At 42.7% G+C, this 24,789-nt stretch overlaps 1 protein-coding gene across 7 annotated transcripts in view; it reads right to left on the reverse strand.

Moving 5' to 3' along the window:
* The window catches only part of FCHSD2 (FCH and double SH3 domains 2), a 502,468-nt gene that overhangs the window by 237,748 nt on the left and 239,931 nt on the right, over positions 1 to 24,789 (reverse strand). For all 7 annotated transcript variants that reach the window (XM_078658542.1, XM_078658546.1, XM_078658544.1 and 4 more), the window contains 2 exons: positions 24,262 to 24,338; positions 21,008 to 21,152 (listed from right to left, as the gene is read on the reverse strand). In XM_078658542.1, the coding sequence (XP_078514668.1) occupies positions 21,008 to 21,152; positions 24,262 to 24,338 (222 nt within the window). The remainder of the gene's footprint in view (positions 1 to 21,007; positions 21,153 to 24,261; positions 24,339 to 24,789) is intronic.

Genomic DNA, 24,789 nt, shown 5'->3' on the forward strand with positions numbered 1-24,789 from the left:
GCAGGTGGCATGGGTGGAGGAGTAGTCTTGAAGTGGAGGAGGTAGCCCTTCCAGACAATCTGCAAAACCTATTGGTCCAATGTTATAGACCGCCAGAGGTGCAGCTGATGGCGGATCCTGCCGCCCTCTGAGGGGACAATAATGGTAAGGAGCAGACTTGTAAGGGTTTGGAGCGGCTGCCAGGGGGAGCTGATGTGGTGGACTGGACTGACCGCTGGCTGCACGTCCCACAAGGTCTGTGGGTACCGCATCCTAGTTCACGCAGAGGCTGTGAAGCTTGAGTGCAGCAGTGGCTGGGAGGGTACAGACGCGGCTGGAAGCCCCGTCCATGGCCATGAAAGGAGCGAATTGGCAGATTGTGGGTGACGAGGGGCCATGGAATGGCCCAAGGACTTGGCAGTAGCCCTGCTGTCCTTAAAGCGCTCCAGCACTGAATATGCCTGGTCTCCAAAGAGACAGGAACCGTCAAAAGACATATCCATAAACAATGCTTTAACATCCCCAGAAAAGCCAGCTGTCCTCAACCAGGCGTGGATCCATAAGGCCACTGTAGACTAAACCGCTCTGCCCAGTGAGTCGATGGAGCAGAGTCCACATCTGACCGTGAACTTAGCTATTTTTCTCTCATTGGCAACCGCCTGGGAGAGTACAGGCCGGGCCTCCTCCGGGACCGTTGGCAGCACCTGCACAACCGTATCCCACAGAGGATGGGAATAGTAGCCCAAAAGGCATGCAGTGTTCAAGGACCACAGTGCCAGGCTGTTGAAAGAAAACATCTTCTTGCCTAAGTTGTCCAGCCTCTTGGAATCCTGATCCGGTGGTGCGGTTGGGAATTTGCCAGTATTTATATGGAAAGTGGGGGCTTGGACCACCAACCTCTCCAGAGTAGGTTGTTGCTTGAGAAAGTTGGGTGCACTGGGGAGGGGCGATGGTGGCGGGTAAATGCCCTGTTCACAGGAGCTCAGGTGTTGGGTTTGGACCAAGTCCCAAGCAGGACGTCAGTCGGAGCTTCATGAAATTGGAGAAGTGGTACAGAAGGGGACACTCTAGGTTAAAGATCTTCTATCAAGATGAGGGCAAGCTAAGGTCCAAGACCTCTGCTGACCTCACCACCGTTGCAAATGACGCTCCCTCCTCCATAGCCACGGTATGGGGAGAAAGCATGCCAGTATCTGTAGAGGTATAAAGCCTGCTGGTGTACTCCAAATCCTCACACCAGTCCAGGATAGGGCCATAATGCTGGAACTCTTCAGGGTCAAACGACCCCTCCCACTCTACCCCGAATCCTTCAGTCAGCGATGGAGTCGGCGTCCGGCAACGCCCCTCCGGCTCAGTGTCCGAGTCTGGGATCAGAATGGGGACAGCCCCGGGATTATTTGCATCGGAATGTGCATTGGGGAAGGTTGAGGTGGCACGACCGGCGCTGGTCCGGATCCATCTGTGGATCCAAGGGGCCCAACTGGCACCGAAGCCAGAGCCACAAGTGCCCCTCCTGAATCCTTGGTGCACAAACACATGCCAGAGGGAACGGGCCAGCCAAATATGAGGTACATAGCCTCATAAAATGTTCCCAATTGGGTGGGGTTTGCTACGACTCCCAGAAACTCGGAGATATGGAGACGTCCCAGGCGCTGGCTCAACTGCAGAGCCAGGCCTTGAATGTCGACACTCCCTAGTCTCGTCAGCCGACGGACTAAGAGAAAGCAAAGATCTCTGACATTTTCTTCTTCCCGAGGGACTTACGCAAATGACCCGATGACTGAGTGTGACGAGGATCTCGGAGTCCAAGACCTTCCTCTCAACCAGACCTGGATCGTTGCGGCATCGCACGTCGAGCCACCAGGAGCTTCAGGGACCGCTTCCTCAAGGCCTTTGGGTTCATGGTGCAGCAATTAAAGCAGGTCTTTAGATTGTGGTCGTGCTCGAGGCACCAAAGGCAAACGAGAGGAGTTGGCCTAACGGCTAAGGCGCTCGACCTCGGACCTGGGGATCTGGGTTCGAGTCTCGGTAATGACGCCAAAAACCTCCTGTGATTCTGGGCAAATCACTTAATCTCCCCGTGCCTAAAAATGAAAGTGTGTGTGTGTCCTCATGTAAAAACGTAACTTGTTCTATGTAAAGCGCTCTGATACCTGATTCGGTTCGGGTCTAGTTCGCGCTATATAAAACTATACAAAAAAAAAAACAAGCATTAGAAATGCAATCGGGCTCGGATTTATTTGAGTTTGAGCTAATGGCATTGTAAATGCCAATGTATTGTTGCTATGTGTTATGGAGTGTGTTCATGTGGTGTGTACTGCCAGTGATCTCCTTGTGAGTGTGAGAATATTGCACCGTTACTGCCTGTGATGTCCTTCTTGTGAGTGTGAGAAGCTTGCACCTCTGCTGCCTGTGGTCTCCTTGTGAGTGTAAGAAGCTTGCACTGCTGCTGCCTGTGATGTCCTTCTTGTGAGTGGGAGAAGCTTGCACCTCAGCTGCCTGTGGTCTCCTTGTGAGTGTAAGAAGCTTGCACAGCTGCTGCCTGTGATGTCCTTCTTGTGAGTGTGAGAAGCTTGCACCGCTGCTGCCTGTGGTCTCCTTGTGAGTGTAAGAAGCTTGCACTGCTGCTGCCTGTGATGTCGTTCTTGTGAGTGTGACAAGCTTGCACCGCTGCTGTTTGTGATGTCCTTCTTGTGAGTGTGAGAAGCTTGCACCGCTGCTGTTTGTGATGTCCTTCTTGTGAGTGGGAGAAGCTTGCAACTCAGCTGCCTGTGGTCTCCTTGTGAGTGTAAGAAGCTTGCACAGCTGCTGCCTGTGATGTCCTACTCACTACTCTACTCTACTCACTACTCACTACTCTGCACTCACTACTCACTACTCTACTCACTACTCTACTCTACTCACTATACTCACTACTCTGCACTCACTACTCACTACTCTACTCTCTACTCTACTCTACTCTACTCACTACTCACTACTACATGCGCAGTGTCAGCCCTCAGAAGCATTGCATGAAGCAGCATTCAGTGCAGTAACTTCGACCAGTGAAGATGCAATGTACGGACTGACGCATCGCAGAGGGGGAGCGAGCGGACGTACAAGTCACTCCACTCATTATTCTCTTAGGGGCTAACTTTATAGCGAAGAATATATATATATTGAATGGAAATGGAGGGAGCACGTTGCATGGAAATGGAGGGAGGAAGGAAGGAAGGAATGAATGATGGTAGTTAGTGAACAAGATAAAATCAAGGATATTTGAAATAAAAGAGGGGAGGTAGGAAGAAATATAGAAAAAAGAGAAAAGGGTAAAAAAGGTGAGAGAAAGATAGATAAATAGATGGATAGATAAGAAAGAAGAAACAAAAGAAAGCGTTTGAGGAGTAGAAGTCTTAAAAGTCAGAACAAATAAGTAGTGAACAAAAAATAGAAGTAAAGCAAGACGAAAAGAAACAAACGTGGAAAATATAAAAAACAGGCAGAGAAATGAGAGACAGAAGCACCACATCAGAAATAAAGAGAAAAATAATGAAAGATATGAAGAACAAGTAGCAAAAGAAAGATAAAAAAACAGAGACAAGAAAGGCAGAGCAAGGAAGAAAACACAAAATAAAGGACAGAGCGCGAGAGGGGAGGGGGAAGGGAGAGAGAGAGCGCCAGGAAGGTGCCTAGGATATGCCAGAAGTGGTTTATGAAGACATCATTGTGAACAATCAGTGATATGTGTTCTATGATAGAAGTTCCGCCTTGCCCCCACCTACAGCCTTTCTGGAGCCATGGCGTGTCTGCAGAAGATTGCCTTAGCTCATTACTGCAATTATTTTGCTCTGACTGTCTCAGACGGAAAAAAAATCTTTAGAAATGTTGAAAATTAAACCTGTAAAGAGGCAGTCCCACAGACAGCGAACAACAACAAAAAAAAAACGTTCCTATTGTGACCGAGAACATTAAACCAGAAAATCTGGCTACACCATCTGCATGTCTATGCAACATCTTTAGCTAACATGAAGAGGGTAGTTTGACCACTGCCACTCAGAAACGCTTAAATGGGGTACTACTTTTATTTTTTTCAATGCAGATTCTAAAATGGGTATGATTGTCAGTCTCTGAATGCCTCTCCTTTAATTTGAAAGGGAGTTCTCGAGGGGCAGCCATCATCGAGAGCAAACACAGAGGACTGCCGTTCCCTGAGGTTCAGGGGATGTCTGGCTATCCAGTTGCTTCCTCAATGGAACCAGCCTCCAACTGCTCTTATGAAACAACCGCGCGCGCTTTGTAAACATTGCCCAGATGCCGCACGTGCGTCTTTCGCGTGTGCGCACAAGGCTGGGAATGACAATTCCGAAAAGATGGGCGCTCGAGCCAGCCTGATACATGGCATGAGCCTTGAGCTGACTTTCTTCCATGCTGTCACCGTGACGGTGATGACCTAACTGGACGCCTCGGAAAGTGAATTTCCCATGAGCCCAATGGAAGTGCTCGCAGCATGCGCCGCGATCAGCTCCCAGCCAGCAGTGAGGAGGACGCGCCGCGCGCCCGACAAAAGCACTGCTCTATGGTGAACGCGCACACCATCTGGAATGCATTACACGGCCACCCTGACAGCTCCTAATTAAGATTAATGCACTTCCGAGCACGTAACCGCAGGAAAAATGCCCAAGATGGCGCCGGAAAATTACAACTGCCCAATAGCATCAAGACTACTAAAAATACATCACCGCGAAGACAAATCACCATTCAGATAATAAAAAAAAGTCAGGAATGTGTCTCCAGAGCCCCTAACACACTTTTTTTTCTTTCTGTACTAATAGAATCTCGGCGCTCCGCCCCGAGCCCTAAAAAAAGATGTGGGTCCCTCACCGACTTCAAGTGGTGACAGGTGCTACAGGGCTTGAAGCCGACCTTCAGAGAGGACATACCTGGAGGAAAACCTCAAAAAACTCAACAAAAGTTTGAAAAAAGTTAGTAGAAAAAAAATAGACTAAGATGTAGTTCTCTCTTGATCTGCGCTGACTGTCGCGGAAAGAAAAGAACTGACGTCAGCGCGTTGGGATGGAACCTATATAGACATTTTGCATTTCACTTCCTGCGTGCCCGACAACGCGGAGCCGACCGATGCCACCTACCGGAACACAGGGTACTGCTCACCAAGGTTTTTTGGATCCAGTCTGATGCAGGAGGATAATTCTAAAGTAAGGAATCTACAGCTAGAAGTCTCTATCAGATAGGCTGGTTCTTGAGGTGAGGGTGTTGGGCCATGGCCAGCACACCAGGGCCTAGCACTGCAGTCAGCCTGGTAGCATTCGATGAAAATCCAGCTGGGCTGTTCGGGCAGCAGTATATCCACCTACTGTGTTGTTTGTAGTAACTGTGCTATGCAGCGTCCCCAGATAATGTCACTTCCCCTGTTGACACTGTACCACTGCTCCTTTATTGAGACTTGTCTGTTATTCTGGTGGATAATTCCAATATACTGAGTGATAGGAAGACCTGATCATTGCTGCCAGTGGGCCAATTTACCCTCTTATTCACAATTACTGCACTCTCTCACCCAAAGATAGATCTGATTGACTAAAAACTAATTTAGTTGATACCTAACATAATGGCCAAAAGGGAGCAGAAACAGCGAAAGTTATAGTTTGATAAACAGTAGAAACGAGGACAGTGGGAACACTAGCATCAGAAGCAAACTGAAACGCACATTTAAAAAGTAGCTACATTTCTTAAAGAAATAAAAGAAAGTTTGTGATCTATTGAAGAGATACCTTAGCCATGAGAATAAATCAATTGAAGGAGCAACTCAACAAACATGATACGCTTCTGACTGCAGCTAAAGTGAGAATTTACAAAGTAGAAGACTCCACCCGAGAATCAACGGATACCTTTGCCATGTTGGTGCAGGATATTAAAATGGCGAAGCAGAAAAACGAAGACTTGGAAGGGCACTTGTGCAGAAATATCAGAAGTATCATGGGGGTGCCAGAAATTGAAAATGTAACCAATATGGAAAATTTGTAGAGACCCTGTTGGAGTCCCTGCTTGGATGAGATGCAGGTGTTTATTGGGGATAGAGCACAAAACCCCAAGACCAATAAGTGCATACCTGCCCAACAACATGGACAATACACGACAACTTCCAATACAGTGCTTCCTCCAAAGCATTTTATCCTGAATTTATGCCATTGGTACAAGACGCCAGAAGATCATTACTAGTGGTCAAGAAGCTACTATGCAAGAAGTCCATCAAATACTTAATGCTACACTCAGCCAAATTGAGTTGAGCATAATGAAAATGTGCATTTTTTCAGTCAGCCAGAATCAGCACTGTATTTTATCGAAACAAATCTGAAGCTCAGGGAGGGTACGAGATTCAGTTCCAGTAGTCAAGGATCCATTCTTGGGGCAGCGAACTGTAGATGCTGGCTGAGGGTGACAAGGAGTACCTGCATATTATGTTTCCATTAACAGTAATTCCTGATAGCCAGACAAGTCAAATGAGTTCTATATAGTCTTCTGCATAAGTGTGTTGTCTCTGGATGTTTAGGAGACAAAGCAGTATCAATAACTTATTATTTTGCCACTTATAATAATCGCTCACCTTGGTCTGAAGTACTGCATGCTTTTGGACCACTTTTTGATGTTTTCTTCAGTGCTATTGTTATTTTCTGGATGTTTAAGTAGCAGGATTATCTTGCAATGGGAGATACTAATTACCATGGGCCAGATGAGTGCTCTGGGACACCCCCAGGTGTGGAGTGCACTGCAGATGATGGCCTGCTCACTTTAGCTGCAGTCAGGATAATTTCATGTTTGTTAAGTTGCTCCTTCAATTAATGTATTCTTGTGGCTAAGGTGTCGCTTTACCCATCAATACAAACTTTCTTTTATTTCTTTAAGTAATGTAGCTACTTCATTATGGTAGGATTTATTAAACAGCTTGTCTGTATTCTTAAATGGCACGGGGTTGGAATATACCGTGGATTAACATCCTGATTAAACCTGGTCAAGTACTCGCTTACCATGATCACCATAAGATTGATGTGGATCTACTGCAAGAGAAACACATCTCACCATTAACACAATCAAATTTGCTTCTACTTGGAGCTACTATAGGTATTTTTCTTTGCACTCAACCTACTCCATGGAGGGTGGTGACTCGCCTATGAAAATGTATTAACTGAACAGTACAGGAATAGATAGGAGATTAACAGGGGTGCGTAATAATGGTTGTGAGGTGATTTGACTCAATGCCGATGGTACTGATAGATATATATGTCCCCAATCTTGATGCCCTAGAATTTTTCGACTAGGTTAGGCTTAAATGACTCGGAGCTAAAAAAAAAAAAAAAAAAGTATCGTATCTCAGAGCGGACGACATGCTAATGTTGTGGGGAGACTTCAATTAAGCACCGATTCTGCAGCAAGATAGAACTGCTGGCACTCGTATATTGCCCCTGAAAGCGAACAATGTGATGTCCCATACCATGCAACTGTGCAACTTAGTAGACGCGTGGAGAGCTCTACATTCTGTGGTTATTGAATACACATACTACTGGTCACTACATGATACAAGTTCCCAAAATGTTTTATGGCTTGCTTCGCGATCCTTAATGGTGAATGTTCGAGAAGTAACTATTCAATCTAGAACCTTAAAAGACCACTCCTCCAGTGTTGCTCTCAGTGGATAACCCTCGCCTTCGGCAGAGGATTAAATATTAGAGGTTACATCTGGTATTCTGGAATTCTTTTGGCTCAATGAGGATTTGGTGTTTGACTTGGAAACGATGTAGGAAGCGTTCAAAGCACACATAAGGGGCATGTACATTTCCAAAGAGGCAAGTATTCTAGGATCACTGTGTACATAGATAAAAATCTTGAGAGAGACTAACTCATGCAAGGGTAAAGCCATACTACTTAAGTTACAGGACACACTAAATGAATTCTGGGAGTCATAGACCCACAAAGTATTGTATTTAGGCAGGAACACCTAGGACAGAGATATTAGGAGAAGGCGATCATCTGGGAAAAATGTAGCATGGATAATGAAGGCCTATAATGGAGAAGTGGAGAAGTGTGGCTCAATGGTTAGAGCCGCAGACCCTGATGCAGAGGTCTGGCCCGGGACCAGGGTTCAATTCCCGCCTCGGCGGGTCTTGGGCTCAATTTCCTCGGACCCGATAATTCTCGTCTCAGTGCCTATTCTAATCATGGGTCCCACTCTGCAACTCTGGGCAATAGCTTGCTTAATCTCCACAACGGCCCCAACAGCGCTGGGATGCCTGGCTTCACCTTGGGGGTGCCCAAGAGTGGACATTTCCCAGGGAAAAGCCAGGAAGGATTCCACAGCGGTATGCGTACAGCGCCAGGACACCCCAGTTGGTGTATAAGTGTGCTTTACAAGTACAAATTTCATTTAATTCATTTCATAATGACAATATGCACACACTGGGCATTTTTACAGGTAGTGGCTCAATTACAACACGGCTATCTATTATTTTTCATAGCTTCAGGCAATATTACGTGAGACTGTATGTGTCATAGTTGACATACTCAATCTGTGAAATAGCAGGTTTTTAGAAATTATATTTGTCTTGCCTGGACTGAAGGAGAAATGTGTGAGCTTCTCAATGCCCCCCCTCCTCACAATTGAGTGCGATAGATAGTTTTGCTAATGGTAAAGCCCCAGGAGGTGAGGGTCTCACAGTGGAATTTTGTAAGGAGTTCTATGATATCCTGGCTCCCAGGATGCTGGACGTATATTCCGCAGTTGCTGCCATAATCACTACACTTCCAACGCCAGGCAGCGATCCCTATCAATGCTCCATGTACGGACTGCATTTGCTATTAAATGTAGATAATAAAATTCTTGCTATAATTCTAGCACCGAGATTCCAGTCTCTGTTGGTACTCTTTGAAAAATACAGGTTATTACCCAAAGTTCAACACCCTTTAACTAGCGCACATTGATGGCCATCCTACACCGGACAGACCAAAGTTTACTAGCCTCAACCATCTTACTTCACACCGAGCAGGCATTTGATGCACTGCTCGGTGCAGGCCAGTTCTACAGAAGTTGCTCAGGCTTATGGGCCTGGGTAAATAATTTTGAGTTTAATAAACTTATTGTATACAAGTAGGTCCCTTGGCTTGTGTAAAACTGAATAGTCTCTATTCGGATGCTATTCCCATAGGTGGGGCATTCGCCAAGGCTGTCTCTTGTCTCCTTTGATCTCTGCCGATAAAGCCTCTGGTGTGTCTGCTCTACGACTTTCACTCAAAGGTCGGTCCTACAATAGAGGGAGACCTATTTTGCTATCTTTCTATGATTACACCATTGTGTTGTATATCCAACACCATTAGACTAATGTGGCCCTATTATTAATGATGTCATTAAATTTAGAGGTTATTCTGGCTTAAAAAATTAACTGGAACAAGTCAGAATTCTTCAAACTTAAGGACAGCACTGTCTTCGATGGAGAGTACCCACTTAGATGGAGAGCTGAAGGGATATGTGACTAGTTATGGAGTGGAGATGCTAAGGCAGAACTTTGGGACAGCCTTAAAGAAACTCAAAAGGCAAATGCAATGCTTGTTATTGCTTCACCAGTGGTTGCTAGGGCACTCGCGCTCATCAAGATGGTAGGTAATACTGTAAATCCCTATCCGCATACCAAGTAAAGTCTTTCACCACCTTATACAGGTGTTGTGAGATGGATATGGAGGAGCAAGAAGCAATGTATCAAATAGGAGGTTTTGATTCAACCAATAGTGAGAGGGGTGTCTGTCAGTGCCACTCTACTTCTATATTAGCTAGTCTCACAAGCGCATTATATTAAATACTTGTTTGGTGAACAGATCTCCTCAAAACGTGAGGAAGAAAGAAATTATCTGAACCACACTTGTTAGCAGTAGTGTAGTAAAGGGCAACTGTTCCAAGAGAAGATGTATGTGAATGGAGTAACTAATTGGGCCCAGTGAGAAATAGCAAGATAGGTTGGAAACAGAGTACCCTAGTCACCCTTATTAAATATAACATGTACCCTGCTTCTGAAAATGCATTGAAAGGTATGGCTATCTAATTTTTCGAGGGTCTCTTTACAAATGGGGCTTTTATGGACCTGCAAGTGTACAAGAACAAGGGTGGTAACACGGCATCAGCAGTACTGCTACGAGTGAGCAATAGCCAAATTAATCAAATGAAGAGAATGCAGAGAAGTTTGAGGAGGAATAAAGGCAAGAAAGGGCTTAAGAACGACGTGGAAGTGGGATTCTGGAGATTAATAGAATAGGAACTATCAAGAGAAGTTGGAGCTATAAAATGACAGTTAGAAAAGGTATTACTTAATAAGCAGGCAAAAAGTGGCAGGTAGAAGAAAAATAAAATTGAGGTAATACACAATACTATAATATGCTAATCGCACCTCTGAAAAGCACTAACACATGCTGCAGCCCGTCTAACCAAAAGTCTGAAGAGGCCTGACCACATCACAAGATTCTGAAGGCCCCACAAGGCTCCCTGTTTCAAGGCCGCATTATATTCAAAACAAGCTGCGATCACTTAAAGGCACCAAAAACGGCACCCCTGCTTATCTGGCTCAGAAAATAGCCACCTTAAGTGGACAGTGCCACATCAAAAGCCAGATCATTGCCAGATAGACTGCAAATCCTGCAATAGAGAGAAAAAGCACAGAAGGTAGGCCTTCCCGTCCATGTACCTAGGATCTGCAACAGCATCCTCACCGACATAAGAACTGCTCCACCCGTCCCACAAATCAGAAAGGAACTGAAGACCCACTTCTCTACATCACTCAAAGAGAGATCCTACCTCACTGTAAGAAATTTGAATTATACCAATGCCTTCAAGCCTCCTGTACTGCCGTCTGTTGCTACTTGGTTAGACCTCAAGCACTATTACGCACAAACATAGCTTTTTTCACCTCTAGAAATCTGTGGCTTTCTTTTGTGGTTTTACAATCCACAGCCTTATGTTAGCCTAGAATCCTCAGAAAAACATTAGGGTCAGAAAAAAATTAAACTTTATGCCTTAAAGGGAAATATACAATTAAGTATTTCCTAAGGCGTGCATTCCCAAGGGGATGCATCAGATACAATATATAATTAAGAAAAGAAATAAGTATGCTTCGGAAAACACTTTAAGGATTAAATCCACAGAGGGTCAATTATTTTAGTACCAGTGGAGGAATAGCTGAAACAGTGTCTACTATAGTGCAAAACAAGAAGGAATTTGGGAAAAAACAGACAGAATAATTTCCTATACAGAAGCGCTGCGAGGCCCCCGGGTATGTACACGCTATATAAATATAATTTTTCATTTCATAATATTTACAGTTAAGGAATCATGAGAAAGAAAGCAGCATCTTACAAAGAATAAAAAAGATAAATCAACTTGTGAATGTAATATGTAATAACATTACGATTATTAATCATGCTTTACGACACCATCTGCGTGAAATGGAAGAAAATGGGATCCCGCTCCGTTGTCATATTCAAGAGAAACTGTCTTAGGCTACTATAATGCAACTACTCAAATGGTTATGAATAATGAATCCCATAAAGTGATGAAAGAATAATGTTCTAAAAGCAATAGGTTTTTGTTTACAAAAAAAGGAAACACTACACATTGGCCTCCATTTTTTCATTACTCGCTTGTAATTGCTTTCAAACATTCTGTGACAGGTGTGTGGACAATGCCATCAAACACCTTGTTCACTACCAGGTAAATGTACATTGATAAATTTGTGAACATATTGAGCCTTATTCAGAAAAGTAAACTTACAATTTTGGTGTAAGTTTACTATTTTCATGCTATTCAAAAATAAGGCTTCCAGTTTTCCGTTGTTTCCGTTTTTACAGATAAACACAGACAGAAAACAATCTATCTCATTTCTGTATTTATTTTTAAAAGTGGAAAATACAGAAAATTGGGCTCGACTCCTTGTTGTCCTTCATGAATCCCAGACCAATTGCTAAGCAGATACAGATACTGGAGATTTCAAAACAGGATGAGATTCCCTTAAATTCAGGTTAACATATCTTTGTATATAACTGCTAATATTTGCTTCCAGGTGCAGTGTATGTTCTATTTGGCGGCCTAATTTGCTAAAAAGTCACAGACGTCAAAATAGGAGTACATATTTTACTGTTAAATGTGGAAATATACCATTTTACGACCCCATTTGTTCGCAAAACAAAATAAATATGGATAAATACCAATAAAATGGACCAAAAATAAATATTAATAAATACAGTCGGAAATGTAAAATAGATTAATATAACCAGGAGCCCTATTCCCAAACTACAAGACTATTTTTACGTGAATTTTTACGACTGCAGAGACTGTCCTATCCTTTTATGTGTGGAGTTATCCACGGTTGCAAAGAAACTGCACTCGTTTGTGAATAGCAAGAAGAAGAAAAAATAGTAAACTTACACCAAAAGTCAAGATTATCTTTGTGAATAATGCCCATAGTTTTCAAAAGCTGTCCATTAAAGAGAGAAGTGCAGTTCTTTTCAGGAGCATGGCGCACACTGAATCCAGTGTGCTGAACTGTACCAAATAATGTTACAACCCCTAATAGCAACAATGTTCTTCAGTTGGGAAAAATCACATTGTTAAATCGCAGATACATTCTCAGTTTGGAATATGCAATATTCTCCGAATGATACACGATCTAACATGTTTTACGCTGTAAATGAATTGATAGAGCGGTATCTGTGTTTTAGAAGTGATGGAATTAAAATTCAGCCCATGGAATTGTGCAAAATCGAAACCTTTGCAAGGTCAACGAAATTCAAAAGTTTGTCAACTTAACGCACCTTCGACTTCGGATTGAACTATCCAGCAATGGTTGGGTTGTTTTTTTGTTGTTGTTGCTCTACCAAGCTTTTTTTCTGTGATTCTCCACCTGTTTGTTTAGACATCTCCAAATCCGTAAAACTTGTGAACCTGTCATTTCACACATTGTTAGTGTTAAATCCAGATATCAGCACAGATTTTAACAAAAAGCTAAAACTGTAACAGCGTGTTAACCAATACAGTCAGCCTTAATGCCAAAGTGAACTCCACAGATTTCTCTAAATGTAAAACTAAATGTAAAAAATGTTAATGTAAAAAGGTCTAATTTACCAGCCTGGGCAGCTACGGTCACGTTTAAGCCTGGGCTTTAAGGCCATAAAGAACAGGGTGGTCAGATTAATTGTAAAGTGAGTAAAGTTACCATGCATGTAAAGGACATGTAAATAGGTGTTTGGCGAAATATAAAAAGTTGATGTCACTGGATGGGCTGCAGTGCTTAGGAGTTTGCTTGAAAGGTGGGCTTGCATTTACTTATTTTGTAACTACAATGACTCCTTCATCCTGAGCAGGGCCAAGCTTCCGAACCTCAATCAATTGATCAGGATCTATAAAGCACGGCTAATCACCCGATGGGGTATCCAGGCGCTTTAGGTACCGGATGCTTCATTCGAGCAACAAAGATACTCACATATACCAGCAATAGAGTTCACCCACTAAGATGAAGGTGCTTGGCTCTCATTGAGCATGAAATCCATGTTCAAATGATGTTGAGGGTCTCATGGCCTACAGGACACCAATATCAAATGGTGCATGCCGCTGCCGATGAATTCAAAGACCTGCCTATGAAGAAGCAAACTCCCTTTGTCTTCCCCTACTATTCGGAGCACAAACAAGCACAACAGAAAAGTTACACTAGGTGGTTCACTGGGTAATCATGAAATAATGAATGTGCAAATTTCAAGACGTCAACACTATTATACCAAAATTTGTCCCTGTAAGGGATTTTTTTAGATTCTTGTTTTTCACCATTTAGTCTGGAGAAATATCAGGAGAGCTCCCAAGGAATGCAGGAATAGTCCATGATAACACGTGCCCTTTAAAGAAACTTAATGAATTTAAAACTTATAATGCACAAACGTACAACCAGAGGCATCTTGGAACAAAAGACAGGCATAAAACAGGCACTGGCAAAGACAATAGGTCTCGCCTATGCAAGAGCTAGCGGCTTTGGCAATATGTTTTAGCAATGTTGTACACCAGCGCAGCTGCTGTTTAGCATGGTTAAACGTTAGAGGTGTAAAGGAGAATGGCGTGAAGTGGAATTGAGTAGAGTGGAGCAGCATGGAGTTAAGTAGAGTGTCATGGAGTGACGTAGAGTACATTGGGGTGGAGTGTCGTGGAGGGAGTAGAATGTTGTGGAGTGAAAGGGCATAGTGGAGTAGAGCAGAGTGGAGTACAGTTGAGTACCATAACATATCAGAGTGGAGTGGAATAGAGTGCCGTAGAGTGGTGTAGAACCGAGTGAAGCGGCGTAGGGGGTGCTGGGTAGTGTTGTAGAGCAGAGGGGCGTAGACAGAAGTAGACTGATTTAGAGTGGAGTGGCAGAGTGGAGTACTGTAGGCAAATGGGATAGCATAGAGTGGAGTAGAGTGTTGCAGAGTCTAGTGGCATAGAATGTAGTGGCATAGAGTGCCAGAGTGGAGTGGCATACAATGGAGTATTGGAGTGGAGTGGAGTAGTGTGTCATAGCGTAGAGTGGAGTGAAGTAGCATAGAGGGAGTTGTGTAGAGTGTCGTAGAGTGGCATGGCATAGAGTGGAGTAGAGTGTCAGAGTGGAGTATCGTTGAGCGTTGCGGAGTGGACTAGAGTGCAGTGATGTAGAGTGCATTGGTTTTGAGTAAAGTGGTGTACAGTGCAGTGGCATAGAGTGGTGTAGAGTAAATTGCAGTGGAGTAGAGTAAATTGCAGTGGAGTAGAGTGCAATGGCGCAGAATAGAGTGGCACAGAGTAGAGAGGAGTGGAGTGCAGTGGTGCAGGTGCAGCAGAGTAGTGTGCTGTGGCATGGAGTGCATCTGTGCAAAATAGATTAGAGTGAAGTAGAGTAAAGTGATGCAGAGTATAGTGACGAGGACTGCAGAAGAGTAGAGTGGTGTTGACTTCAGTGGCACAGAGTGCAATCTTGCAGAGTAGAGTAGTGTAGAGTGGAGTGCTGTCGATTGCAGAAGTGAAGAGTGCAGTGGGGTAGAGCGCAATGGTGCAGAGTGGTGTAGCATGCAGTGGCCTAGAGTGTTTCAGAGTAAAGTATAGTAGAAGTGCAGTGGCGCAGAGTAGTTGGTGTAGAGTGCAGAGTGCAGTGGCGTAGAGTTCATTGGTTCTGAGTAAAGTGGTGTAGAGTGCATTGGCATAGAGGGCCGTGGAGTGGCGTGGCCTGGCCTAGAATGGAGTGGTGTACAGTGCAGTGGCGAAGAATACAGAGGTGCATAGTAGAGTGCTCTGGCATAGAGTAGACGGGTGTAGAGTGGACTGGCGTAGAGTGCAGTGGCAGAGTAGAAAGGTGCAGAGTGCGGTGGTATGGAGCGGTGCAGAGTGGCTCAGAGTCCAGTGGAAGACAGTGCAGTGCTGAAGAGAAAAGTGTTGTAGAGTACGGTGGTGTGGACTGGGTCAGAGTAAAATGACGTAAAGTGCAATGGTGTAGAGTAGCATAGAGTGCAGGGATGCAGAGTAGATTGGTGTAGTGCAGTGATGTAGAGTGCATTGGCTTTGAGTAAAGTGGTGTAGAGTGCAAACGCACACAGTGCAGCGGCATAGAGTGCAATGGTGTAGAGTAGAGTGATGCAAGGTATATTGTAGTGACAGAGTGGGGTTGCATGGAGTGGCGTATAGAGTGGAATGGCGCAGAGTGTCAGAGTGCATTGTCAGAGGGCAGTGGAGCAGAGTGGCTTAAAGTGGATTGGTGTACAGTGGAATGATGCAGAATAGATTGGCGCAGAGAGCAGTGGAATCCAGTGCATTTGCATAGAGTGGAGTAAAGTGATGCAGAGAAAAAAGCAGTAACAGAGTGCAGCAGTGAAGAGTAAAGTGACGTTGAGTTCAATGGTCGGAGAGTGCAGTGTTGCTGAGTAGAGTGGTGTAGAATGCAATAGCGTGAAGTGATGTAGCGTGGCACAATGGCAGAGTGGGGTGGAGTGTGGGCCAGAGAGTGCAGTGGTGCGAAGCACACTGTCAGAGTGCAGTGGTGTATAGTAGAGTAGCATAGAGTGCATTGGCATGGAGTGCAGTAAAGCAGAGCACATTAGCATAGAGTGCAGTTAGCTAGAGTGCAATTAGCTTAAAGTGCAGTGGCGCAGTGAGTTGTAGAGTATAGTGGCGTATAGTGCTGAGTTGCAGAGTGCAGTGGTTAGAGTACAGTGCAGTGGAATAGATTGGTGCCCGAGTGGAGTGGCGTAGAGTGGCAAAGACTGAAGTGGCATGGAGTAGTGACGAATAGAGTGTGGTGACGCATTGTGGAGTGGTGTAGGGTAAAGTGGAGTGTGCATAGAGTGGTAGCGTACTGGCATTGCAGACCACACATCCTCAATTGAAATGACCATTACATTTGCACAGGCACATAGTTTTACTTATAAAAGTATACAGCGGACAAACGATAATGTGTGGAAATGTCACCATCTAATGAATTGGTTTATTTTGATCAAATTAAAATATTTGTTTACACCACAGTTCAGAATTATCACAAAATGTGCTTCATATGTTCTATCCAAATTCTGATATATTCTGAAATATCTGCACAGTTTATTTACAGACATTTAAATGTTGCTGCATGCTAGAAAAAACAACATCATACAGTCTTCCTTAAGCACACCCCTAGTAGCCAACAGGAAACAGCCACATAAAGCCTCTCACCATGAAGTCAGTGCAAGAAAGGTAAATGCTAAGCTACCTGGAAGACAGAGCCTTACATTTGACCTCTGTCTATGATAAAATAAGAACAAGTTTTAAAGGCCAGTTTACAGAAATCTAGTACTGGTGGAAGAATACAGCAAATAGGGTTCGGTAAACAGAAGGGATGAACGCAAGCTGGACAGCCTAAACCAAATAAAGCCAGCAATTAGAAAGCAAGAAAATGTGAGTTACAAATCAACGCCTCCTGATGAGCAATAGGCGGAATGCTTTCCGAGGCAAGCTTTCCGAAAGTCCCCAAGATGTCCTTAGCAAACCAGACAGCTGCACTGTCTGGTTGGCTTCGACCTAATTAACAGAACAGGAAGATCTTAAGAACCTTCCTGAAGCTGGTGTGTTTGTCAATCAGGCTTATATCAAGAGGACGTTTGTCCCAAATAGAAGGCTTAAAGGCAGATAAAGAATGGCCACCACAACAAGTTCACGAGAATCGGGGCACAGCAAATAAAAGTGAAGATGCCGACTGAAGGGATCATTTGGGAATGTATCTAATCAAGTATTCAGAGTTAGACCCAATAAAACGCTTTAAGAGAAAGACAAATGGCTTTAAAGAGGATATGCTTCATAACAGGCAGTCTGCCGTGAGGTTTTGTACCAGGTATACCGCCATAGTCTGAACACGATCTAACTTTGGAAGAGAGTGAGCAGAAAGATCAAAGTAATATGTGCCAACATATTCAAGCCTGGGGCTAATCCCTGCATTGCCTGCGGGAGCTCCGAGGTGAAAAAGGAGCAATGCCTGTCAAAAAGTCCTTTATTTATTTTTTTCATAACCATAAAGAGCGATAAATAAAATATGCTTTTTGTCACTTTATAAAATGTTCAATTTACAAAAGTTAAAAAGTAATTATATTTCCCATAAAATAGTTTCTGTGTGTATCTACAACATTTAAGTTAAATATTGGACATTCATTTCTGGTAAATTAATTTTATTTAAGTTTATTAAAACTGTCCCTTTGTCTTTCAGGGACCGCTTTTCGGAGGAGGTTACTTATTTGTAAGGGAAATTTTACCCCTCGGCAAGTCAATATGTTGGATATGCCCTCCATCCAGCGGATTACGGCTTGTCAACAGGTGCGAATATTTAGTTAGTTAAAAATTGGTTTAAGGAGTGTTCTTCCTAAGTCCTTGGCTATGGGGCATACACAAATCAAATGACTTATGGATTCATTATGGTATCCACATAAGCAGCAATTTGCATTTTGAATTTTGCTTTTCCATGTTGGTAGCAGTCCTTTGAGTCGTGTCCTCCTAATCAATACTGGATTAAGCTCCTTTTTAAATCTAGATAAAAAAATAGGCTTGAGGTGCTTGTAGGAGTTTATTACTGTCCATGCATGTCGTCGATTGGCCAGAATTGTTTTATCTTTCCGGAGGAACATTTTCTTTACGGTATCGTTGCAGACCCTGAAGAATGGCTTAATTACTCAACAGTATCATCTGATGACTGAATATATGTCTGGATATTTTAAGATCGTTATCAAAGAAGCAGCAAAGACTTTTCACAGTGCCAGTATGGGCAGAACCTCACCCATGCTCGTGTGCAAGATGGGTGTCCCTAGTGAGACCTGACCCAAGAATTTCACTCTCACTTTAGAGGCATTAACCTTCTGGAAGATTCATTTCATCCAACATACAATGCAGGTGAGACACCCACGGAGCGTATCCTACATTTCAGAAGCAGGCTTGTCAAATCCTAAAATAAGTTTGTTATTCTCAGGCATCCTAAAAATGTGTGCAAGAAGGCACATATAATGTCCTTCATCAAAGCATGCCTGGCCCCTGCAAGAATGTATCTCCTACACCAAGCAATTCTAAGCCAAACCATTGGCAGCAATACTAGCAAATATACCGTAATTGCAACTAGCTTTCGATACCTGGTAAGGATGCCCACTTTCTCCCTTAATATTTGTTCTGGTTCTTGAATGACTCCTGCAGGAAATCAGAGTCAACAAGAACATTCATGGCATCAGCCCTTCCACTCAAGCTCTCAGCATATGTCAACAACTTTTTTCAGATAGTGAGCAACCAGACATACTTGCGGGTTTCCCGTTCTCCTTGATATAGAGCAAGTTAGCTCCTCATCCAGATATAAACTCAGCCTTAAAATGGAGATCCTACCACTGACAAACCTGTGACAAAAACACCTATTTGATTAGATCAACTTCAAATGGAAGTCTGATCATATTACATACCTCTGTATACTATTCACCTAGGACTTAAACAAATACAGCCTGTAAAATAAAAATAAAAATACTATTTCGTATCCAAAGTAAGACAGTGCGTTTAGCAACTGCTAAAATATTGTAGACCCATACTGTACTCTAAGCCCTCCCTGTGATGTCCCAACTCTTCTAGCAATTTTTTTCTGAGACAGGTACAGAATTCTATCACATTTACTTAGGAATAGTAATCGCCACACAATGTCTACACAAGAACTACAGCTTTCTAAACGAAGGAGGAGCCAAGATTCCAGATTTCAGCATATATCAAGACTAATTAAGCAATGCAATACCTTAATCCACCTGAAGTCCCCCAATACCTTATTGGTTAGGCTACCAGCTTCTCTTATACAACCAATGCCACTAGAACAGAGTGCACTAACAAATTGGTCTGGTACATAAGGACATCAAAGCATGATTCATGGGAGCAGGGAAAGTACAGTAAACTGACTCTAGTCTGGGTAGTGGGTGATCTCAATTAAAGCACGGATATGTGCTGGCAAAAAGAGAGCATGCATAATAAGTAAAAAAAAAAAAAAGACAGTAATAAGAGAGTCTGGAATACCGTTTTGGCTTTTAAAGATAGACAAATTTTGAAAAAAATACTACCTGCCCTTCAAAATGAAAATGGTTGATTTTTGTATTCTTTTGCTCGTGAATTAAATATTTTGCAACTTGAGTATTTGTTTAATGCATACAAATCACAATATTTTTGAAACTTCAAAATAGAACTCTTTCAGTTAGCCACCATAAAATGATGATTAGAACCCACAAGCTAAAAGGAACAAGCTTACATTATTGCTCAACACCAAGGACTTGGATCATCCTTTGAAGAAGATTTTTTTCTAGAATATTGCTGTAAAATGAAAATACAGATAGTTTTTTTTTTGCGCAGGAGACCAAAACCGCATGAGAGGCACATGGATGAAGATAGAAGTTGCTTGAAAGCACCAAGACAATACATTAAGCAATGCCATTATTATTGAGGAAATCAAAATTGAATATTGGGGTATCAGATACAAAAGAGGAAGAAGACCTACCATAATTACGCTAAACAAAATGGCAGTGCTGTTAATATCTACTCCCACACCACAGATATTCCCAGACTTTTGGTCCAAACGTAACAAAAATAATATGACATACACACCAATTAATGGAAATGCAAATTAAAATGGTCAATTGGGACAATACTTGCTTAGTAATTCATGCAGAGTATATTTTACCGAAGGTGAAAAATAAGGTTGTCTTATTCCTTGATCTAATGATCTCGCTGGGCATTAAAATAAAACTGATTAACTTGATATCAGCTGACAAAGTCTTAATACACACTTGGTGGGCATGGCTGTTATATCCTCAGTGCTGCGGCCCTTAAATATTAAAGCATGATCAAAAACAATAAATCACTATGGAACTCCTGTAATATGTCTCAACAAACATCCAAACCACTATCAGGCCATTTATCACAACAGATGGAATGTTCCTCAGAACTATACCACCTAACATACATCAATACCTACTGATACAATAACCAAATAGTGCAATACCTTGTAGTCTGCTCATTTGTATTCATTTTATATATATATTTTTCTTTTATGTACTTTAGTTATTCATTTATTAATTAAGGGTTTTCATATCCTTGTGTCTTGGGACCAACAAACACACCAAGGTACTGAATGAACAACAAGTTCATGGCAGAATCCTTACACACTGATCAACACCCACTCAATAAATGAAGCCTACCCTCAAATTTGGTACAATTAAGATACCGGAGATGCGCTCTATACCTATAAGATGAATACTATAACATATCTTGAAAATATATTTGGGAATAATATTAAAAAAATTATAAAGCATTTCTCCAAACATCATAATCTCTGCAACAAAATGCAAAGTTCTGGTAAAGCGTAATATTTCAAATCTAGTACTCTTATAATTTGACTAATATTCTATTTAATACAAAATATTTATTTTAAATAAAAGGTAAGTTGAATAAAAGGTGAGTTGATCAATGAGTTCAAAGTGAAAGACTTACCCTTTTCAGTTGTTGCTCTTTATAAAGTTTCACATTCCTTGCAGGCTCTGAAATTAGATTTTTGTAGTTTTCACAGACGTTGATGCGAGACTGGGCCACCTGCATCGTACCTTCTAAAAATGATTTCCAGACAGCATACATGCTCCTAGAGAAAGAGAAATTTACGATGTGCTCATAAAGTGTGAAAGTGTCAAAGTTTTAATTGACTCAATCAGTATTATTTTCACCTCTTTTAAACTGTACTAGTTTCGCCTGTGAAGTGATGGGCATTTCCATACAGTGTCGGAAACATGCATAATTTTCTGATATTGTGGCATTATATTTCTGTTGACAGCAGTCTGGAAGTGTGAAAAGCTATATATGTTGACAGAGGTCATTAATGTGTATGATCTAGAAGGATTTTTTATGAACTTTCATTGTATTGCAACCAGGGAGCGGCATTTTTCCAGTCATCGGGGAAAAATGCTGGTTTCGAAGATGGCGTTGATAGTGCGTCAAAGTTCCCAGAGCGATTATGGCGGCTCTGTGGAAGATGTGTGGGGGGCAGGGTTCTATGGGGGCTCCTGAGTGGATGCCTTTTATGGTCGATGCGGTGTCTTTGGAGTTGACTGGGGTCCAGGAGGTGATGGTTGGCTGGCCGGTGTTGCAGGAGGTGGGAGTGGTTTCAGCGTGGGAAGTCTGGTTGTTGAAGTTGTCGTAGAGGCCCTTGATTTTCAGGTGGAAGTAGGTACCATTCTTGTTGCAGAGCTCCTGGTTGGCGGTGATGTCCGTGGTCTCGATGGTGGGTTTGGTGAATTCCTGGATTATGCTGAAGAGTTCCCTGGGGTTACTGTAGTTGGCAAGGATCTTGTTCTGGATGAAGGTCCTTTTGGTGGATCAGATGCGGTGGTGGTATTTCGTCATGGCGGTCTTTTGGTGGTGTGATCTTGCAAGGTTTTGCTGTTTCTCCAGTTCTTCTCGAGATGTCTGCAGGTGTGTCTTGATTCTAGGAGGTCGGTGGTGAACCAGGCGGCCTTCCTAGGGCGTTGTCTGTCGGGGTTGCGTAGGGGTGCGAGCTCCTCTGCGCAGTTGGTGAGCATTTGTGGAGTTCTTTGGCTATGAGGTTGGTGTCAGTCGAGGTGGTTGGGGCTTTGCTTTTGAGGGTTGAGTTGAGATGTTCCTCAGTGACTATGCTCCAGTTTCTTCGTGGAGGGCATGGGGCAAGTTTGGGCGGCGTGGGTTTGTAGATTAGGAAGTGAACGCAGTGGTGATCTGTCCATGGGGTTTGCGTGGTGTGGCTGAAGCGTATGTTGTTCCCACTTACGAAGATGGAGTTGAGGGTGTGTTTTGCCTTGTGGGTGAGGGTGGTGACTAGCTGTTTCAATCCAATGTTGACAAGGTTGCCCAAGAGGGTGGCGGAGTTGGGGTCGCTGGGATTGTTGAGTTGGAAGTTCAGGTCTCCAATGAGTGCTTAGTCCATGGAGGCAATGGCGTGGGGTGAGAAGAGGTCAGCGATAGTTGTGGCGAACAAGGCGCAAGGTCTGGGGGGTCTGTTGGCAAGGGTGCTGCGAAGAGTGGATCTAGGACTGGTCTGGATAAGGAAGTGAAGGTGTTCAGTGGTGGAGAAGGAGTCGCTGGTGGTGGAGGTGGAGAGTCGGAGGGAGTTCTTGTGTGCGATGGAGAGTCCTCCTCCTGGGCAGTTGGGGCGGTCATTCCTCTAGATCTTGTATCCGTCAGGGATGGCGGTGACTATGTCGGTGGCTGAGGAGGTGTTGGTCCAGGTTTCTGTGAAGAAGGTAATGTTTGGCGAGAGGGTGTCAAGGGAGCGCACATTGAGGAGGATGCATTTCAGGGCTTTGGTGGTGATGGCGTCCGATGTGGGGCGGAGAGTGTGTGGATTTAGGGAAACAGGGAGATGGCGAGAATTACCAATCAGAAACGAGTCCGAAAAATGCAGTGGAAACATTACTGTCAACCAAATTATATAAAAGCTTGCATACAAAATGTATCAGCACATAACATAGCAAACAGCATTTCTATACGCATAAAGAGGAATAGCAGAAGGCAAGGGACCACATATTCTACTTTGACTGCAATGTTCCCCGTAGCAATACCGGCTCTAGTGTCAGGAAGCGAAAGGGCCTTTTATTATCTTTTTTAACCATGCAAATGTAACATGGTGAGATATATTCTCTGTAAACTAAAAATGTTGAAGCACTTGCTTTTTAACGTGCAAAGGCTGGAGAGAGGCCGGTTCTAAACTGACATCACAAATGGATGGACATGAGCAGGGCTAAAGGGCAAGGTTTAAATCCGGATTTCTCAAGGAACTGTGCTACTCTCTGAAATCAACTTAATAGGTAGGTTATAATTAAGATTATTGCGTGCTCCCCGTCATCAAGGTCACTGTTCCATGTGTTCAAATTATTTTACTAAAAGTTTTTCGAATAATTTTTTAAAAAGGTCTTTTAAAATATCCTTATTTTTCTATGTATTCTTTTATTTTTTTTAATATATTTTTATAAATTACAACTTTCCTATGACATATTTTTATTTGATGTAGTGTTATACAACATAGATGGCCTTTCAAATACCTATCATTTCTATGCAACCTTTTTAAACTTTTAACATTCTTTGGTTGCTTTGAATTGCTTTTTTATTTGCCATTCTCTTTTAACATGTAAGGAAACGTTACTACAGATTTTTACAAATGTCCTAAAATATTTCGAAAATGTTATACAGTGCTAACTAATACATTTAACACATGAAACGACATTGATTTGAAATCAATTCCTTTACGCAAAATTATGTTTTCTTTTGTGCCATATAATGCAATGGTTAAATAGTTCAAAATGTTGTGCAAAACCGAGGAAACATTTTTTGTAAAATACATTCGTTTTGGAAAATAACTATGAGTAAAACACTTTCAAGAAAACGATTTTGTAACATGCTACCCACAAAGCCATGAGGTTTCAAATCCAGGGCTTTTATGCTTTTTTAAAGGAAATGCTGAGGCCAGGGTTATATTGTGCACTGCTGCCTTAATAATTATCACTTTAGCGAACTTTCAACTCCCAGGTCGGTACAGCTGAATAGTCGCTGTGACTCTCTCTAGGCACTGCTTAAAATAGCCCGGTGCCAGTGCAGATGGCGGCGCTCTCGCAAAACACAATTAATGACTTTCTTAGGAAAGTGCGGCTCTCCCTCACGCATACGTTCCCTCTTTGACTAATTAGTCTAAAAATAGGCATTAAAAAGCAGCGTTTGTTAAATACCTATAATCACTCCTTTCATCCGCCTTGATCCCGGGCCAATCCTTCTTCAGGTACTGGCTGGCCAATTTCTGAATCGCCTGAAAAATAAACAAAAGCCAAGTCAAACATTTACATGCCTGAAAGCGAGAGCTGGCTTCTTTATACAGCGTAAACGAAAGCAAATCATAGCACAGGAAAAAAGAAATCCAAGGGCGTCTCAGGAGAAATAGACTATTTTAATCATTTCATTAACATTTTTGTACAACACAAGCCTCTTCCTCTCATCGCTTCTGCATGACAGGATTTAACAAATGGCAGTATTACAGAATATAGAAAAAATGGATTATGGAATCGAGTATTTATGTTATATACATATATATACACACACACGTCTTATACATAATATATATCTGGATCAGCTGTTCCATAGGAAAAACGTTTTTAAATGTTACTAATAACTTTGGCACTGTTTGACGAATCGCCATGAAACTTTCCGAAAAGGTGCTACTTTTTGACTAGTTTGTGAATCAGATGTTTCGGGCGATCCAT

The sequence above is a fragment of the Lissotriton helveticus genome, chromosome 8 (genome assembly GCF_964261635.1).
Source record: "Lissotriton helveticus chromosome 8, aLisHel1.1, whole genome shotgun sequence".
NCBI classification, from domain to species: domain Eukaryota; kingdom Metazoa; phylum Chordata; class Amphibia; order Caudata; family Salamandridae; genus Lissotriton; species Lissotriton helveticus.